Source organism: Lathamus discolor, chromosome 1 (assembly GCF_037157495.1).
Source record: "Lathamus discolor isolate bLatDis1 chromosome 1, bLatDis1.hap1, whole genome shotgun sequence".
NCBI lineage: Eukaryota > Metazoa > Chordata > Aves > Psittaciformes > Psittacidae > Lathamus > Lathamus discolor.
In genome coordinates, this window is record NC_088884.1 from 164,143,546 (window position 1) to 164,162,335 (window position 18,790).

The following is an 18,790-nucleotide window of genomic DNA, read 5'->3' on the forward strand; positions in this document are numbered from 1 at the left end:
CTGTGGAAGATGCTGTCAGAGAGCCTGGAGGCAGCAGTGAGCAAAGGGAGGGCTCAGAAAGGAATGAGAGGGATTCAGCTCCCATCCCAATGACCTTTGGCAATGGAGGGGGCTGATCTTGGACCACTGCAGAGGGAATAGGTGAGCTTGAACACGTTAGTGCCGGTTCTCTGCTGAAAAAGCCTTAAACATGTGTTTCTGAACAGACCCAAATGAAAAACAAGGAAAAGGGGGGCTGATTTTTGGTGGAGGAGAGCCTAGATGGCTGAAGGATTCCCAGTTCCCAGCTTATCTTCCCAGGATGGGCTGGAGAGGTGAGACCATGCAAACCTCATGGAGCTCAACAAGGCCAAGTGCAAGGGTGGGAGCAATCCCAAGCCCAAACACAGGCTGGGGGATGAAGGGATAAAGCAGCCCTGAAGAGAAGGACTTGGGGGTGCTGGGTGAGGAGAAGCTCCCCATGACCCAGCTTCAGCAAGTGCTTGAGCCCAGAACCCCACCGTGTGCTGGGTGCACCCCCAGAGCGTGAGCAGCAGCTCAGGGAGGGGATCCTGCCCCTCTGCTGTGCTCCAGGGAGATCCCCCTGCAGGAACCAAGAGTGTTTAACACAGAAGCTGCGGCTGCACTGGCTCTTCAGTACAAACCCTCACGTGCTGCTGAACGTGCCTGAGCAGAGAGGAAGAGCCACAACTGTCACATTAAGGGACATGCCCCATGCCCGCAGTGTCTGTCGCATGGCAGAGCTTTATGAACATTCCGTGGTGTAACAGACCATCAACTTCCCTGATTAAATGAGATCTTAAAGGGCTGGTATCAAACAGATACCACATTTCTGCCACGCTCCTCTAGTACCACTTTCAACCTATCAGACCCAAGTGTCTCCCTATTCCCCAAAGGGATTTCCTCTGGGAGATGGTCCCAGAGCCACGATGTGGCTCTGAAGTACCATCAGCCCCACACAGCCCCTCACAGGGGCAGAGACAGACACAGCTACTGCTCTGAGCCTCCTTCTAGGAAGGAAAAGATGGGATTTAAATGGACAGTTAAGTAAAAGCAAGCAGAAGTGTCACTGAGCAATAGGTGGGAGCTCCATGTGAGAGCCCCTGCATAAAGGTAAATGTCTGGGAAGCACAGGGAAGCAGATCCTGCTTCCCAGCACAGAACCTGCTTTTAGACAGGGCAAAAACCAGCCTGAGAGGTTCACCCTTAACTCCAGCCATGAGCTACCACCCTGCAGGGTGAAGCATGCACTAGAGAACAGAGAGAGCCCCAAATGTGCCACGGAAACAAAGTCACCTCTTTATTCTGAGCCTGGATTCCAACCCTCCAGCAGGAAAACAGAAAGGAAATAAAAGGAGTATAAATACAAACCAGCCCCACAGTGGCTGCACAACCTGCCCAGGCCCAAAGGGCTCCACTCAGCGTGGCTTCCATGTGGAATGGCGAGGCAAAGCCTACGGAGATCAGTGCTGTGCAGGGTATGTTGGGGCTGAGCATCTCCCAGGGGGGCTGTGGTGCCCAGGCCAAGATCTGACTCTAATTCAACAAGGCCAGTGGCTGCCTGAAGCCCTCAAAGTGACCACATGGTGCAGGGCCTCTTAATTCACCTCGACATCCTAATTCCTTCTCACTTTGCACGTTGGAGGAGAGCTCCAGCCCCATGGGGAGCAGGTCTCAGTGGTTATGGGCTTTACCTCGACCCCTGCCCCGGGCACTGGGCGCAGCATCCACAGTGGAACGGGGGTTCTTGATGGTTTCATCCACGGAGATGATGAGACAGGCGGCCTCGGAGGCGGCCGTCAGCGCGTTGATGCGCACGATGGCCGGTTCCCACACGCAGGCCTCAAAGTTGTCAGCAATGTCCTCGTTGTTCACATCCACACCGTACCACGTGCCCCCCTGAGGGACAGAGGAGGGGACAGGGTGTGGTTATGGGGTTGGTAAAGTTGGATGGGGCTTGGAGCAAGCTGCTCCAGTGGAAGGTGTCCCTGCCCATGGCAGGGGGGTGGAAATGGAGGAGCTTTAAGGTCCTTTCCAACACAAACCAGTCTGTGACTTCAAGCCATGCACTGGGAAGCAAAAACAAGCAGGGAGAGGCAGAGACTGGACCCTGCTGTGTGGAGGAAGAATTATGGAATCAGCCAGGTTGGAAAGGACCTTCAAGATCATCCAGTCCAACCCGTACCCCAGCACTGCCAAGGCCACCACTAACCCATGGTACTGAGGGCCTCGTCTACATGGTTTATGAACACTTCCAGGGACGGTGACTCCAGCACTGCCCTGGGATGCCTATTCCAAGAAGAATATTTGAAGGAAACACCCAAAAAGCATTTGTTGTCAGCAAAGCTTCATAAAAGAGGTGTGCTCCATCTCAGGGAGAAGCTGTAGAAGCCTTCAGGACCGGCTTCCACACCACTGCTGTGCCACTCCCCCACCTACAGCCCCAGTTTTGCACCTCAAGATAGAGCTGCTCCTTCCAGGGCATCTCTCTATCCCCACAATCATCAGTGGGATGAAACGTGGCAGGAATGACCCCTCAAAGCAGCAGGTACTATTGAGACAAGCCAAGGAGCAAATTGCTGGCTGAATTAGCAAGGATTTGCACACACAAGGTCCAAAATAATGTGAGGAAACCAGGATCTTCCATCTGCAGCTGCTCTGGAGAGCACATGGCCAACTCCTGTATTGCCTGACAGGGAGGTTGGAACTGGATGATCTTAAGGTCCTTTCCAGCCCATGGAATCTGATTCTATGTATGACTTTCATGTTGAATCTAGAAGCTCCCCCTTGACAAATGATGCATCTTTAAGAAGCAACTCAAACCTCCCATCACTCAACAGTTATGATGATCAAAAGGAAAACACATCAGTTCCTTCTATAGGAACCTGCACCAAGTGATGTGAAAGAGGACACAAACCTCATATGGGTTGAATTCCATCAGATCCATCAGGAGAAAGAAGAAAGGAGGAAAGAAGCCACACACATCCCACTGGTTCTCCCCAACTGAAGGCTCAGAGATGGGCACCTACCTGTGCGTGTTTGGCTCGGAGCTTGTTGAGGATGTTGGTGGCATCAAAGCCAGCATTGTCACAGAGCTGGCGGGGAATGATCTCCAGGGCTTTAGCATAAGCACCTATGAGCAGCTGCTGCTTGCCTGGAATGGTCCTGGAATAGTCCCGGAGGTACTTGGAAAGCTCCATCTCTATGGCACCACCACCAGCAACAACTGAGTCATTCTGGAAGGAAAGGGGAAACTCTTGTTACTGTGTATTGAGTTTGGGTGGAAGGAGTTGGTAGAGGGGGCTCCAGGGGTGGACCCACTGCTGGGCAATGGTGAACCCATCAGTGATGGTGGCAGCACCTCTGGGATAAGGGATTTAAGAAGGGGATAAGAAACCTGCACAAGAGAAACTTCAGCCAGAGGCAGCAGTGAGAACATGAGAGGAGGAGCCCTGCAGACCCCAAGGTCAGTGCAGAGGGAGGCAGGAGGTGCTCCAGGCACCTCTGCTCTGTGGTGCAGACCACGCAGGCCCTGCAGCCTGTGGTGCAGACCATGGTGAGGCAGGATGTGCCTCCACAGCCTATAAAGGTCCACAGTGTAAGAGAATCCACCTTCAGTGCACGGAGGGCCCCATAGTGGACCAGGGGGATGGCTGAAGGAGGCTGTGACCACAAATTAGTCTGTGACTATGCAGAACCTGAAACACCCCCAGTTAGCCAGCATGTGGCACACAGGACCAGCAACTCCACAAGCAGAGCAAACATCCACCACATGCCTCAGACACCCCTCATGGTGCTCCCAGCCCATCTTCACAGCCAGGGGACAGTGGCCCTTCAGACTGGTTACTCAGAGCGGGAGGAAACACGTGGCTTTACGAGGCTCTGACACGCACACATCAATCCTGCTACTCAAACCTACTGCAGAGCTATCTGACACAGCCAAAATCTCATGCTCCCTTTAGGATGGAGATAGTCTCCAGAACACACCACACAGCAGGCACACGTTACAGCTGTACTGAAGAGTAGGGATGCCTGAAAAGCAGTTGGGAAGCTGCAGACACAACATTGCTTTGGCCAAGGAACACCACTTGAGCTCCTCAATCAGATGCTGCCTATCTGTGCCCTCCATCAGCTGAGCGCTCCTGGTCTTCCCACAAAATCCTCAGCCAAATGCTGCTGTGTGATGTTTCTGTGAGTTAAGAGCTATGCCAGTTCACCTCAATAACCCCTATGTCACACCAGCAGGGAGGTATCTCCTCTGGTCCTTACCTTGATGGCTCTCCTGACTATCATGATGGCATCGTGCAGGGACCGCTCCGTCTCCTCCATGAACTGCTCCGCACCCCCCCGCAGGATTATTGTGCAGGTCTTTGCCTTGGGACAGCCTGTGAAGATGTTGTACCTGCAAGAGCACAGTGCAAGGAGGGTTTACAAAGAGGGACGTGGAGCTGCTAGAGCAAAGCCGGAGGAAGCCATGGAGATGCTGTGAGGGCTGGAGCAGCTCTGCTCTGGAGCTAGGCTCAGAGAGCTGGGCTGGGGCAGCCTGGACAAGAGAAGGCTCCTGAAGGGGAGACCTGAGAGCAGCTCCAGTGCCTGAAGGGGCTGCAGGAAAGCTGGAGAGGGGCTTGGGACAAGGGCCTGTAGGGCCAGGCCAAGGGGAATGGCTTGAACCTGCCCGAGGGGAGACTGAGATGAGCTCTTAGGCAGAAGCTCTTCCCTGGGAGGGTGCTGAGGCGCTGGCACAGGGTGCCCAGAGAAGCTGTGGCTGCCCCATCCCTGGCAGCGCTCAAGGCCAGGTTGGACACAGGGGCTTGGAGCAAGCTGCTCCAGTGGAAGAGGTCCCTGCCTGTGGCAGGGGTTGGGACTGGATGAGCTTTAAGATCCCTTCCAACCCAAACCAGGCTGGGATTCTATGCTTACACAGCACTACATCCTCACAACTGGTGTATCTACCTCTCTCCTCCAATCTGAGTCTCCTCAAAAAGATCACATCGACCCAGGACATCATCTGACAGCGCATTGACACTTGTCTGAATGGAACCACCACAGGCCTGCAGGGAGAGGAAGGAAGCCCAACATTACTAACACTGAGAAACAAGACACATGCCCAGCAAGCTCCACTCTTCACACACAGCCTTTTACTGCTGGAACAACCACCTCAGAAGGCCAGACTCAGAAAAAAAACCCTTCTAGTTCCCCTCCCACCTCGTGCATCCCTGCAGGCACCAACAGCAGAAACAATCCCTGACAGCAAAATAAGACTGCGCTGCTTCCAAGTGCTGATTCACAGGTTCTGGAGTCCAGCAGCTACAAGAAGAAAGCTAAAACCCACTCATGATGGAACAGGAAAGGACATGGGAAAATAAACCTCTGCTGATGGAATGCACAGACCCTAATAGAGAGCAACAGCAGAGAAACCAAAAAGCAGTAAAGATGCATTGAGGGTGTGACTGTTCCCTCCATCAAGGAACAGCTTTGTCAGTATATGGCAACTTCACATAAGATCACATCATTTTTGCCACTGTGGTTAACTTTAAATCTTTCTGCGTTCAGCCACCAACTGCTGCCCTGTCTGGGAGTGACCAGCTTGGCACTGTTAATACTAAATCACATCTTCATTGTGACAGAAGGGATCTCACCATCATTGTTCGCTTGAGGTCTTCTTCTGGGACACGGCCAGCACAGAACATGTCTCTGTCTGCAAAGTACTGAGTAGCCACATCTCCAATAGGAAGCTTGGACAGGACAACTTTGGCTCCTGACTTGTGGATTTTGTCTAGTTTGTCATACAAGATGTTCCACTCAGCATCCACAATGGCCTGGTAATCCTGGGACGAGAAAGGAAAAAGTGATCGTGTTATAGAGGGCTGCAAACACCATCCTGTGGTGCAGCAAGGAAAGAGCTCTTCTCCAAGGCAGCCGTGGTGCTGCTCCATTCAGCCACAGACAGCTGCTTCCTAAGACCTAAAGATGATTTTAGGGCACTTTATCTATGCCAAAGAGCCAGAACTATTAAAATGCTTCCAGAAGCAGAATGGAGTTGATAAAGGGGATGGATGAGCTGGTACAGAGGCAGTGACAGCTCAAGAGAGAGCATAAGGAGGAGGAAGGGGTTATACTGATGTCTGAGAGGTGCTCACAGAACTGTGCAGGGATGCCGGGGTGCAGAGACTTATCACTCAGTATCACAGAGGGAAAACACCAATCCCAAGAAACCTACTTTACCAGGGTGCTTGGGATTCACCAGCCTGTTGTGCTCTGCTTGCTAGTGAAATGCAGCCACAAACAGCTGGATATCTCACCCAAGGACACAGCAACACCAGAACAACAGCCAAGTACAGGAAACACCATTGCATCCATCACAACAGAGAGGGGGCTTTAAGGAAACAACACAACAATGGGACCAAGCCCCCATAAGCAAAGCACCCAGAGGTCTTTAGTACCACAGATATGCAGGAACCAAATGCATGCAGCTTCCCAAGAAGGTGTCAGGGAATGACCATTGCTCATAAAGGGATTTTAAGATGGATGAAAAACTATTGTCCAATTGTTTGCTTAAATATGGAGAGGCTCTTTTGGGATTCACAGCACTGGAAAGGCACTATTCGGCATAAAGAGGTCATGACAAAGCTGATGGCACATCATGGGATAGCTGAGGCACTGTGAGTGAGCAGAAACATGCCCTTAAACCTGTCATTCAGAGTCTGTCATTCCCTTCTCCCACATGAGGCATCTGGAACTAGATGATCTTTAAGGTCCCTTCCAATCCAAAACATTCTACAACCCCCCATCTATTTTCAGGGAAGAAACGGATGTGCAGAAGGGAATACGGTTTCTACCACTGGCTCCCAAGCAGGCAGAAGGCATAAGGGAGCAGGAGAGGTTCAGCTCTTACCTCCACAGTGTTCACTCTGATTTCAGCATTGTCCTTCTCAGCTTTGAGCTCCAGCTCCACGTTCAACAAGGCGATTTTGGGACACTGATACTTCTTGGGCTGCATTTCAAAGCCAGCGTAGCAGAACGTCTTCTTAAAGGCCACTCCAGCCACCAGCTGAGAGTCCTTCAAGACAGGGATCTGTGTTAGGCTCAGCCCCCCCATGGTTCTGTCCACAGCATTCCTAACTCCCACAGGAGACTCCCTGCATTGAGTCCTCATTTCCGAAGTGTCCACCAAGTGCTGTCTCCTTTGAGTAACCCACTCTTAGGGAAAACAAGCAGTGAGTATCTTCTCCCTGTTCACAAAGCAGCTTCTATCACTCCCTTCCTACCCTCAAGACACCACAATAAAAGATGCTACACACAAGCTGAAGATCAAGGGATGGAGCATCTGTTCTCTCTCTGATGTCTTTTCCATTTCTCCCTTTGAAGATGGATACTTCCCATCCACAGCCACACACTCGAGGGTTTGTTTTCCCCTGCTTTGTTTTTCCATGCTCCATCACCACTTCCAGGATGGTTTCACAGTACGATTTGCCCTGCCCAATACTGCCCCCTGATGTGAACTGCTTCACTTCATGGCTAGGAGAGAAACCAGCATCTGAATCTCATAGCAGCCTTCCAGTATCTGAAGGGGGGCCTATAGGGATGCTGGGGATGGACTGTTCATTAAGGACTGTAGTGACAGGACAAGGGGTAACGGGTTCAAACTGAAACAGGGGAAGTTTAGATTGGACATAAGGAAGAAGTTCGTTACTGTGAGGGTGGTGAGGCACTGGAATGGGTTGCCCAGGGAAGCTGTGTATGCTCCATCCCTGGCAGTGTTCAAGGCCACGTTGGACAGAACCTTGGGTGCCATGGTTTAGTGTGAGGTGTCCCTGCCCATGGCAGGGGGTTGGAACTGCGTGATCTTAAGGTCCTTTCCAACCCTAACTGATTCTATGATCTAACTACATGCTGTAGAGGTGGCTCTACTCAGGCGCTGAAGCCCAGAGGAGCCCTGTCCCTTCTAAGCCAGGACAAGCACAGCCTCTCTCTTCTGACACGGTGAGATGCTCCAGGATCTCTCACAAACCAACCTTGAGAACCAAACTGCTAAATCATCTGCCCCATCCTCATACAGGCCTCGGAGTCTGACAGCAGAACCCAAAGGCCAAACAATCTAGATTAAGGAGTCCTGCTTTAATCCAGGACAGGAGACACCACCCTCCCCAGGGGACCAAGTTCTGCAAGGCTCAGACACCACACCAACAGATGCCAAGAGGTTCCTAACTCGCTACATCAGTTGTCTGGGGGTGACCATAATGTCTGTTCTCAATGAAAATGCTCCTGCAGAGTGTTTACAGACAGTAACAGAGTAACAACCCAGAGACTGGAGGGCTTTATTCTTCAGCACAAGGGTCCCAAGTGACCCCACCTACAGGACACAGGCAGGGACACACCAACTGTCCGCAGCCCAGGAACAGATCCCTGCCATGTACACAAACACAGCCCCATAAACAACAGGTATTCCAGCACTGTGGTATGAACCCCAGAGCTCTCCTGCCCACCACTGGATCAGCTCCTTCATCAGGTTTCCTTTCCATGTTTCCCAAACCAGTGCTCATGCCCACAACCAGGACTCATAGGAAGCTCTTCCCTGTGAGGGTGCTGAGGCGCTGGCACAGGGTGCCCAGAGAAGCTGTGGCTGCCCCATCCCTGGCAGTGCTCAAGCCCAGGCTGGACAGAGGGGCTTGGAGCAAGCTGCTCCAGTGGAAGGGGTCCCTGCCCGGGGCAGGGGCTGGAGCCGGATGAGCTTAAGATCCCTTCCAACCCAGTAACAACATCTGATGCAGAGGGACAGCGAGGTCAGAGGGTGTTCGGCCCAAGAGAACAGATTCTCTACCTGCAGTGAAGAAATCAAGCTCTACTCACTAAGCTTTATCCTTACATCAACAGCTTTGCTTTGCTCTGGTAACTCCCAAACAGACATTATGAAGCCAGGCTGCATTCCTGCTACAGTTAAAGGAGCTGTGATCCCTGTCTCCCACCCCTTTAGGACCAGATCTAAGAGCACTTACTTCCAAAGCACCTCCTTGCACCTTCTTTATTCCAATCATTTTGAGTTGTAACAAGTCATCCAACATCATGACAGCATCTACAACCATCTTGGAGAAGATCTCCTTGCTTTGGGAGATGAGCTTAGAGCTTAGGGCTGTGGCTGCACACTTCTCCAGGAGGCTTCTCTGCTCACTGCAAGAAAGGAAGTAGAAAGGTCTTGCTCACTTGCTGGTTCTTTCTGCAGGCTCACAAACCAGCAGGTATGGCATAAATCCACTCTAACAGAGGCAAAGATCAGCTCCCTTCTATGGACAAGAGAAAACAAGGCACACAAGGGAAGCCCAGACTATCAAAGTATGATTCTCCCTTGTAGAACCAAGCACTGGACTAGCACTGACCAGGTCAGCTGGCTTCTAGACACCACAGGCCTGAGCTAAACAGGGTCCAGCATCCCCTCCCTCATCCAAAGGCAGTGGGAAGTGTATGAAACCCTCTAAAGGTGGCACATTCTCTAAAGGATTTTGTTCAGCTTAGGTCCTGTTGTACAAAAATGATGTGGAGGCACTGGAGAAGGTCCAGAGAAGGACCACAGAGATGATCCAAGGACCGGTAAGCGTGTGGGGAAAGGCTGAGAGAGCTGGGACTCTTCAGCCTGGAGAAGGCTCAGGGAGACCTTGTCACCAAGTGCAAGTACTTAAAGGGTGCCTACAAAGATGGAGACTCCTTTTGTACAAGAAGTCCATGGAAAGAGATGGTGTTATGGGCACAAGTTACTGCTGGGGAGATTCCAACTGGACACAAGAGGCAAAATGCTTCCCAAAGAGAACAACCATTGGAACAATCTGCCCAGGGAAGTGGTGATTCCCAACACTGGCCACTGTTAAGACTGGGCTGCACAGGGTGCTGGGACATCCAGTACAGGTCATGCTTTGCCTGGAAAGGTTGGACCAGATGATCCTGGAGGTCCCTTTCACCCTCGGAACCTGTGATTCCAGGAACTCAGGTAATGTACACCATAACAGAGAGTGAATGATACAAGGGACACCAGAGAAATAAGGATCCAACAGCTAAAAGTGATCTGATTCTCAGTCCCAGACTGCAGCAAGAGCTGCAAGTCACCACCACTGCAACAAAGAAATGAGGCCACTTATATTGGTCCCCAGCTTCCTTCATGTGCAGTGAAGACACTGGCCTACATACACCATTGCAGCCCAAGTGAGACAAGGGCATCTCCCTCGGAGGAGCAGGAAAATCCCAAACACTCCGGAATAACCCTTGTGTGAGGCTGTTTATCCTGACCTTGAGACCTCAGCCACAGCCCCAGTGGAACTCAAACACCCTCACAGCATCTGACTGAAGCTCAGCTCTACAACCAGGTCATCTCCAAGGGAAACTTACTCTTTATCTTCCTTCTTCACTGAAACAGCAATGTCTTTGATCTTGTTTACAGCCTGTCAAAACACAAGGCAAAAGCTGGATTAATGATTCATGCTCGTAGCTGATCCCATCTCCGACTCCTCTCTTTGTGTTTTAAGGTGTCTTTTATTCCTTACTTCAACATCAGTGAAGTTTCAGGCATTTAGGCTATTCCAGCATAGTAAGAAACACACCAAAGAAAGTTTAAGAGGATTGGGAAGAGGCTCAGAGCTGTTCCACTGTCTTCAGCAGAGCTGGGGAACCAAAGGACTACAGAGGGAGGTCACCTCCATAGAAGACCCAGCTTGTGGGGGCTGATGAGCTTCATGAGGCAGAAGGTTTACTAAGGAGTAGCAGAGATCAGGCAAATGGGAACCAGATTTTACCATGTATTCATTCTTCCTTGGGAAAAAAGAAAACACAAAGGAAGCAACAGTGCTCCAGAGGTAGTTACTGGTAGTAACAGCTCACTGACACCAGAAAAGGCAGCTGATGTTTGCATTAAGACATTGCAAGATCACTAAAGGGCCTCCCCACACCCATTCATGAATGAATTTTGCCTTCAAGTGTGTTGGTTTTGCTCTTTGGCCCAGAATTCCTGTCTGGAGGAGCCCGTAATAGCCCTAAGCAGAAACAGCTCTGCCTCACCAGTTGTGTGGCTGTGCGGAAGGCACGGATGATGATCTGAGGATGGAGACCTTCCTCCGCATAGGGCTTCACTTGCTTCAGGAACTCAGCAGCCAGCAGAGTCACAGACGTGGTCCCATCACCAACCTGCACGGAGAGGAAACGCCGTGTCACCCTCACACTGCAGAGCTGCTGTGACAGAGCTTCCAAACCATACAAGAAGCTCAAGGGCAAATCAGATTTCACAGAATCATAGAACCCCAGCCTGTTTTGGCTTGGAAGAGGCCCTAAAGCTCATCCAGTTCCAACCCCCTGCCATGGGCAGGGACACAGATTTGAAAGTTATCACAGAAGAGAAGGCATGAGTGAAGAAACCAGAAAAAATACCAGCATTCCATGTGCAATTCCCAGCAGTTAAAAGCCCACAGAACTCCCTCCAGGCACAAGCCTGCTGCTGCAGGCTGTGCTTCTGAGCACAGGCAGGTTCTCTTCCTACCTCAGCATCCTGAGATTTAGCAATGTCCACCAAAGTCTTCGCAGCCGGATGGACAACATCGAGGAGCTTCAGGATAGTGGCCCCATCATTTGAGATGGTGGCTTTGCCTAGGGTTGATATAGAAAAGGACAGCCAAGATTAGAGTGCTGTGAGTAAAGCCTTTCCAGAGTGGGGGGAAGCCTCTTCCCTAAATCACACCCAAAATAGTAAAACTCAACTAAGCACCATCCACTGACCTCACACTCAGCCGTAAGTGCTGAGTAACTTCACAGATATTAGGAGCCTCATTTAAAGAACAGAAATGATCAGATAGCTGAAGACATGGTTCAAGACACACTGCTTCTCCTTTCTGGCGTGGACTTTCTCATGTCCAGTCCCATTAACACTGGATCTACCCAATCTCACAAGAAAACTCACAGCTGCCTTAACTCAGGCCAGTAGAGAGCAAGCAAGGAGTTCCACAGGTAAGTCTAATAATTGTCTTGTTTTCAACAGCAGGGGCCAGAGTCAAGGTGTTAAACTGCGCACTGAGACAGAAACTGAACCTCTATCATAAGATTTAAGCTCAGTCTGGAGTGAGGAAGTTGAAGTCTAAACCAGTAAATACTGGCTTTAATTGTTACAAAGATTTGAGTAAATACGGAGATGATTTCCAGTGACTTCTCCGCGGCTGTGGACAGCCCCATGCTTACCCCGGTCATCCACGATGAGTTTGTCCATGCCACGAGGTCCCAGCGTGGTGCGCACGGCCTCAGCGATAACCTGGCAGGCATTGATGTTACTGACGAGCTGTGGGATCCCCTGCGAGGTATCTGTGCCCTCCTTCAGCAGGATAACCGGAGTTGGCTGGAGAGAGAACACACACCAGGGTCAATACTCCAGTCCCAAAAGCCTGTGGATAACCTAGAGCTAAGGCCTTGCACAGCCCAGCAGGCTGCCGTCATGAAACCAGACCAAACCCTACAGCCTCCTTAAATACTCCTCTACCTTCACACAATCCAAAAGCTTTCCATCACTCAAACTGTAACGCAAATTCATAGCATCACAGAGTGGTTTCTGTTGGAAGGGACTTTAAAGCTCATCCAGCTCCAACCCCTGCCACAGGCAAGGACCCCTTCCACTGGAGCAGCTTGCTCCAAGCCCCTGTGTCCAACCTGGCCTTGAGCACTGCCAGGGATGGGGCAGCCACAGCTTCTCTGGGCACCCTGTGCCAGCGCCTCAGCACCCTCCCAGGGAAGAGCTTCTGCCTAAGAGCTCAGCTCAGTCTCCCCTCGGGCAGGTTCAAGCCATTCCCCTTGGCCTGGCCCTACAGGCCCTTGTCCCAAGCCCCTCTCCAGCTTTCCTGCAGCCCCTTTAGGCACTGGAGCTGCTCTCAGGTCTCCCCTTCAGGAGCCTTCTCTTGTCCAGGCTGCCCCAGCCCAGCTCTCTCAGCCTGGCTCCAGAGCAGAGCTGCTCCAGCCCTCGCAGCATCTCCATGGCCTCCTCTGGCCTCGTTCCAACAGCTCCACGTCCCTCTTGTGCTGCTGCCCCAGAGCAGGACCAGGACTGCAGGGGGGGTCTCCCCAGAGCACAGCAGAGGGGCAGGATTCCACAAGGGGGGGCTCTGGCCTCAAACGCTCACTGAAACTGGATTATGGGGAGATTCTCCTCACACAGCACCCCCAAATCCTTCTCTTCAGGGCTGCTCTCAACCCACCCAGCTGTCTCCCTCTGGGACCATATCATAACTGTCGCCAAAACAAGCAGGCTTTCTCAACACAGCAGGAACTGCAAAGTTCCGACTGTGAAGCTGACTGGATAAGACAGTACGCACAGTAACTACTGAGCAGGGAACTGCACCAGTGCTGCAAAGAGATCAGTGATCTATTATTCTTATTATAGCACCAGCAAGATGCTAAGCAGAACAGACACAGCAGCCTTTTGCCCCTCACACCTCAAATCAAGAAGAGTCCAAGCTGCCCCAAGGACTGCAACTGCTGGAAGATGTGTGGGAGGCACAGGTTCTTCCCCAGGGCTTGGAACTGGATGAGCTTTAAGGTCCCTTCAACCCAAACCCCTCTGTCAGTCTATGAAGTGCTGATACCGGCCTGACAAGGCGCTGGAGATAGCTCCGAGGACGCGAAGGGCAGCAGCAGACCAGGGTTTCTCAGTGCTCAGCACCAGCGCTTTAGAGCTCGAACCAGACGTGCCTCAGAGGCAGAGCTCAAACAAAGCGCAGTCACAGCCGAGGTCTGTGAGACACCCAGCTCCCAACAGGCACCCGCGGGCACAGAATCGCACTACGGCTGCTGCACTGACGAGCATGAGGCTGAGGGACCGGTGTGCGAGTACAAGAGGGGTGTGAGGATCACGGTGAGGATTCCCAAAAGCTGGAATTACGTTTGTGGAACTAACCGGAAGGACTTGATCCTCCCCGACCAAAGCGCGGATCTGAACGGAACAGAACCCCTGTATCCCCGAGAAGACGGAGGAACACACGGGCTGCAGCCTGCCTGCTCCTGAGCCACACAACGGGGCTCAGAGCTGAGGGGCTCCGCAGCCGGGGGACGCAGCCACAGCCCCGGAGGCCCCGGAGCTCCGCGCCCCGGCTCCGGCACGCTCCGCTCCGACCCAGCCCGCCCCAGGCCCCGACGTGCCCCTTCCCGCAGCGGGTCGCGGCAGGCCCCTACTCCAGGCCGGCTTCCTCCATCCCCACCCCGCCCGCCCATCCCCGCACCGGCGCCGCCACAACCCCGCCAAACGCGGTCCCCGGAGGGTGGCGGAGGCGGCGGGGGAGGCCATCGGGCAGCGGGGCTCGGCGGCGGCGCGGATGGCGGCGGATGGCACTCACCATCATCGCGGCGGCGGTCCCCCGGCTCGGACAGCCTCCACCCCACAATGCACCGCGCCCGCCCAGAAGCTTCCCCGGGCCGGGTGGGGAAGCGGGCGTTGCTAGGCGACCGCTTCCGGCTGTGCTCTATGGTATGGGTGGTAGAGCGCCCCCCGGCGAGGCGCCGTTCGTTCCCTAGTAACCATAGAGAGCAGGGATGTGGAGCCGGGACGGGTGGGGGCTCACTATTTGGCAGGGGGGGCAAGGGAGCACACAGCGCTAGTGGATGGAGCTTTATTTGGCAGGGAACACCGCTCTGACAGCGACCGAGGGCGCAGGCTTCAGCCGGGTCCCTCAGGAGATTGACAGTGGCGTCAGCCAATGAGAAGGCGCGGGGCAGCGGCTCCACCAATGGGCGCGGCGCGGGGGCGGGCGGTGTCGGGGGCAGCCATGCTGCACCGCTCGCTGTGGCTATGGCTCTGCCTCTGCTTCTGCCCGGGCTGTGGTGAGTGCGAGCGGGGCGACCGGTCCCTGCTCCCCCCGACCGGTCCCGGCTCCCCCCGACCGGTCCCGGCTCCCCCCGACTGGCCCCGGTGCCCCCCGGCTGCCCTTACCCCGCCCCGCGGCTCCGTTGCATCCCGGCCCCATCGCATTCCCCCTCCTGCATCCCAATCCGGGTGTGTTTCCCCTCGGCGCACCCCGGCCCCATTGCACGTCCCTACCCAGCGCCTCTTTCTGGGTGCGTTTCCCCGTCCTGCATCCCAATTTGGGTGCGTTTTGCCTGCGAGCACCACGATCCAGATGCATGTCCCCTCGCTGTTCCCTTGTCCCATTGTATTTCCCCTCCGTGCACCATGATCCGGGTGCATTTCCCCATCGTGCACCCCAGTTCAGGTGCAGTTCCTCTCTGGGCACCCCGCTCCGGGTGCGTTCCCCATTGCATTCCCCATCCCACGCCCCGATGTGGGTGCATTTCCCATCGCTGCCTCCGAGCTCCATTGCGTTTCCCCTTCCCACACACCAGCCGAGGTGCATTTCCCCTCCATGCAGCCCAACCCCATTCCATTTCCCCATCCAGCACCCCAGTCCAGCTGCGTTTATCCTTGGGGCATCCTGGCTCCATTGTATTTCTCCTCCTTCATCTAATCCGGATGCATTTCCCCTCAGTGCATCCCAATCCAGGTGTGTTTCCTCATCCTTCACCCCAATGTGGGTGTATTTTGCCTCCAAGCACCACGATCCAGATGCATGTCCCCTCGCCATTGTATTTTGCCTCCGTGGACCACGATCCTAGTACATTTCCCATCACTTCATCCCAGCGCCATTGCATTTCCCCATCCCACACCCCAGTCTGGTTGCATTTACCTCTGGTGCACTCTGGCCCCATTCATTTCCCCATCCTGCATCCCAATTTGGGTGTATTCTGCTTTGCACTACAATCCTGGTGCATGCCCCTCACTGCACCCTCACCCCATTGTATTTCCCCTTCTGCACCCCAATCCAGGTGCATTTCCTCCTTTCAGGAATCTCCCCGTTTGTTCTCTCACCTCTCTCTGTGCCCACCCAGGTTTACGCCTCCATGAGTATCTGTATTTCCAAGTGCTGAGCCCTGGGGACATCCGCTACATCTTCACTGCAACTCCAGCCAAGGACTTCGGTGGCGTGTTTGTAAGTGTTAAGTATCCTGGAATCCCAGACTGGTTTGTGCTGAAGGGACCTTAAATCCCATCCAGTTCCAACTCACAAGATCTCAAAGCCACATCACAGTGCCCAAGGGCTGAGATGGCCGAAGAGCGATAGGGGAGCATTAATGGCCTGATCCTGTACATGCAGGATGGGCATGTACATCCAGCTCCAACCCCTGCCACGGGCAGGGACCCCTTCCACTGGAGCAGCTTGCTCCAAGCCCCTGTGTCCAACCTGGCCTTGAGCACTGCCAGGGATGGGGCAGCCACAGCTTCTCTGGGCACCCTGTGCCAGCGCCTCAGCACCCTCACAGGGAACAGCTTCTGCCTAAGAGCTCAGCTCAGTCTCCCCTCGGGCAGGTTCAAGCCATTCCCCTTGGCCTGGCCCTACAGGCCCTTGTCCCAAGCCCCTCTCCAGGTTCCCTGCAGCCCCTTTAGGCACTGGAGCTGCTCTCAGGTCTCCCCTTCAGGAGCCTTCTCTTGTCCAGGCTGCCCCAGCCCAGCTCTCTCAGCCTGGCTCCAGAGCAGAGCTGCTCCAGCCCTCGCAGCATCTCCATGGCCTCCTCTGGCGTCGCTCCAGCAGCTCCACGTCCCTCTTATGTTGGGATATGTCCCCCCAGAATCACAGCCCACCCAGGGATGAGCAGGCTGTGGGACAGCAGGAAGCAGCCCTGATCCCTCCTCACTCACCTTTCCCATCTCCCTCTTGGAGAACACAAGGTACGACCAGATCCACCTGGTCCCGGCGGATCCCCCCGAAGCCTGTGGAGAGCTGAATAATGGTGTCTTCATCCAGGACCAGATCGCTTTGGTGGAGAGGGGGTATGTTTGGTGTCATGGGTGCTGTCTGGGGTGGGGGACACTGGGGCAGGAGGGGGGCTGCCCGGGGTGCAGAGGGTGACAGTTCCATGTCCACATTTCACCATCGCCTCCATCTTCAAAACAGCCTGTGGTAAGGTGGAAAAAGCCCGATTGGATTGGATTGGATTGGATTCTAAGGAGAAGATGGCAGAGTGTGCGTGGCCTGTGCCTAAAATACAGCCTCAAAGCAGAGCAGGGTTTGCGGGAGGCACTGGGCTGGGGAGGGGATAATCCCTCCTTTGGGAATCTCCAGGCAAGTTCTGGCTCTTGGAGCTGCGTGTGGCCATCAGAGGTTTGTGCTTGTGTGCCCCAGGGGTTGCTCGTTCCTGTCCAAGACACGGGTGATCCAGGAGCACGGCGGGCGGGCGGTCATCATCGCAGATAACGCCTATGAGAACGACAGCTTCTACATCGAGATGATCCAGGACAGCACCAGGCGCACGGCCGACATCCCGGCACTCTTCCTGCTGGGCAGGGATGGGTACGTGCCTTTGCCGAGGGGTATCCCACCTTCCTAAGTGGGGAATAGCTCATGGGAAGGGCCTTGTCCCCATAGAACAGGTTGATGCTGGTGATCAGGGTGTCCCACCTGGGTTTTGGGACCAGGGTTTTAGTAGATTCCATCACTTGGGATCGTTCAGCCTGGAGAACGGTCCAGGGAGACCTTAGAGCAGCCCCCAGTGCCTGTAGGGGCAAACAGCTCAGGAATACGTTGCCTCTTTATAGCAGAATCCTGGGATCCCAGGTTGGAAGGGACCTCAAGGATCATCTGGTCCAACCTTTCCAGGCAAAGCATGACTTAGATGAGATGGCCCAGCACCCTGTCCAGCCCAGTCTTAACAGTGTCCAACACGGGGGAATCCACCACTTTCCTGCGGAGATTATTCCAGTGGTTGGCTGATTTCATTGGGAATAAGTTTCCTCTTGGGTCCAGTTGGAATCTCCCCACCGGTAACTTGTGCCCATCACCCCTTGTCTTTCCCGTGGGATTCCTCGTCAAAAGGGAGTCTCCATGTTCTTTGTAGCCACCCTTTAAACACTGGACCATGGTGACAAGGGCTCCCTGAGCCGCCTTCTCTCCAGGCTGAACAGTCCCACTCTCTCAGCCTTTCCTCTCATGCTTCCCATTCCTTGGATCATCTTTGTGACCCTTCTCTGGACCCGCTCCAGCCCATCCACAGCTTTTTGTACAGTGGGGACCAAAACTGAACCCAGTATTGCAGGTGTGGCCTGACCAGTGCTGAGCAGAGTGGGACAATGACACCTTTATCCCTGCAGTGACGTCCCTGTTGATGTGACCCTGTCGGTGTCCTCTTTACCCTCCCAGGTACATGATCAGACGCTCTCTGGAGCAACATGGACTTCCCTGGGCTGTCATCTCCATTCCTGTCAATGTCACCAGCATCCCCACGTACGAGATGATGCAGCCCCCTTGGACCTTCTGGTAGCTGCAGAGGCTGTGGCAGATCGAGGACTTCTTGATGGATCTCAGGAGCTTATCTCAGTCATGGGGTTTGAGGAAAGGCTCCCGACGTGCTCCAGAGATCCCAGCATGCTCCAGAGATACCCCCAGTGGATGCAGCAGCAGAGAGATGGTTCTGCTGCGAAGGGCAAGCACCAGCACCTGCGGTGGGGGCCTTGAACCCAGCACTGAGCACCCCTTTGTAGTGACTTCGGGGTGGGAGGAGATGGCCCAGAGCAGGGAAGCACCTCCCTGAGACTCGTTTTAACCTTCCCTAAGATACCACCAGTGTTTTGTGCTGCTGATTGAGAGAGTGGATGTGGTCGGGTAGGGATAGGAGAGATATGTTTGGTCTGTTCTAGCAGATGCCCTCATCTGTATGTTTTGTATGAGATGATGAAATCTGAACAAGTTTTAAAGGGAAGTCTCTCCTTTTTTTCAGGAGGTTGGGAATTAAG

At 53.8% G+C, this 18,790-nt stretch overlaps 2 protein-coding genes across 2 annotated transcripts; one reads left to right on the top strand and one right to left on the bottom strand.

Moving 5' to 3' along the window:
- Positions 1-1,276: 1,276 nt before the first annotated feature.
- On the bottom strand, positions 1,277-14,452 carry CCT7 (chaperonin containing TCP1 subunit 7). The gene is made up of 12 exons (XM_065662389.1): positions 14,346-14,452; positions 12,208-12,361; positions 11,516-11,622; positions 11,041-11,166; positions 10,375-10,427; positions 8,997-9,168; positions 6,896-7,060; positions 5,640-5,828; positions 4,954-5,051; positions 4,270-4,402; positions 3,030-3,236; positions 1,277-1,899 (listed from the first exon to the last, which is right to left on the bottom strand). Exons 1-12 carry the CDS (start codon positions 14,349-14,351, stop codon positions 1,675-1,677), a joined length of 1,635 nt encoding a protein of 544 aa, XP_065518461.1. The 5' UTR covers positions 14,352-14,452; the 3' UTR covers positions 1,277-1,674.
- Positions 14,453-14,748: 296 nt separating this feature from the next.
- Positions 14,749-18,751, top strand: PRADC1 (protease associated domain containing 1). Its single transcript, XM_065662403.1, has 5 exons — positions 14,749-14,829; positions 15,892-15,992; positions 16,722-16,831; positions 17,184-17,351; positions 18,198-18,751. The coding sequence occupies exons 1-5, from the start codon at positions 14,775-14,777 to the stop codon at positions 18,316-18,318; spliced, it is 555 nt and encodes a 184-aa protein (XP_065518475.1). The 5' UTR covers positions 14,749-14,774; the 3' UTR covers positions 18,319-18,751.
- The last annotated feature ends 39 nt before the right edge of the window (positions 18,752-18,790 follow it).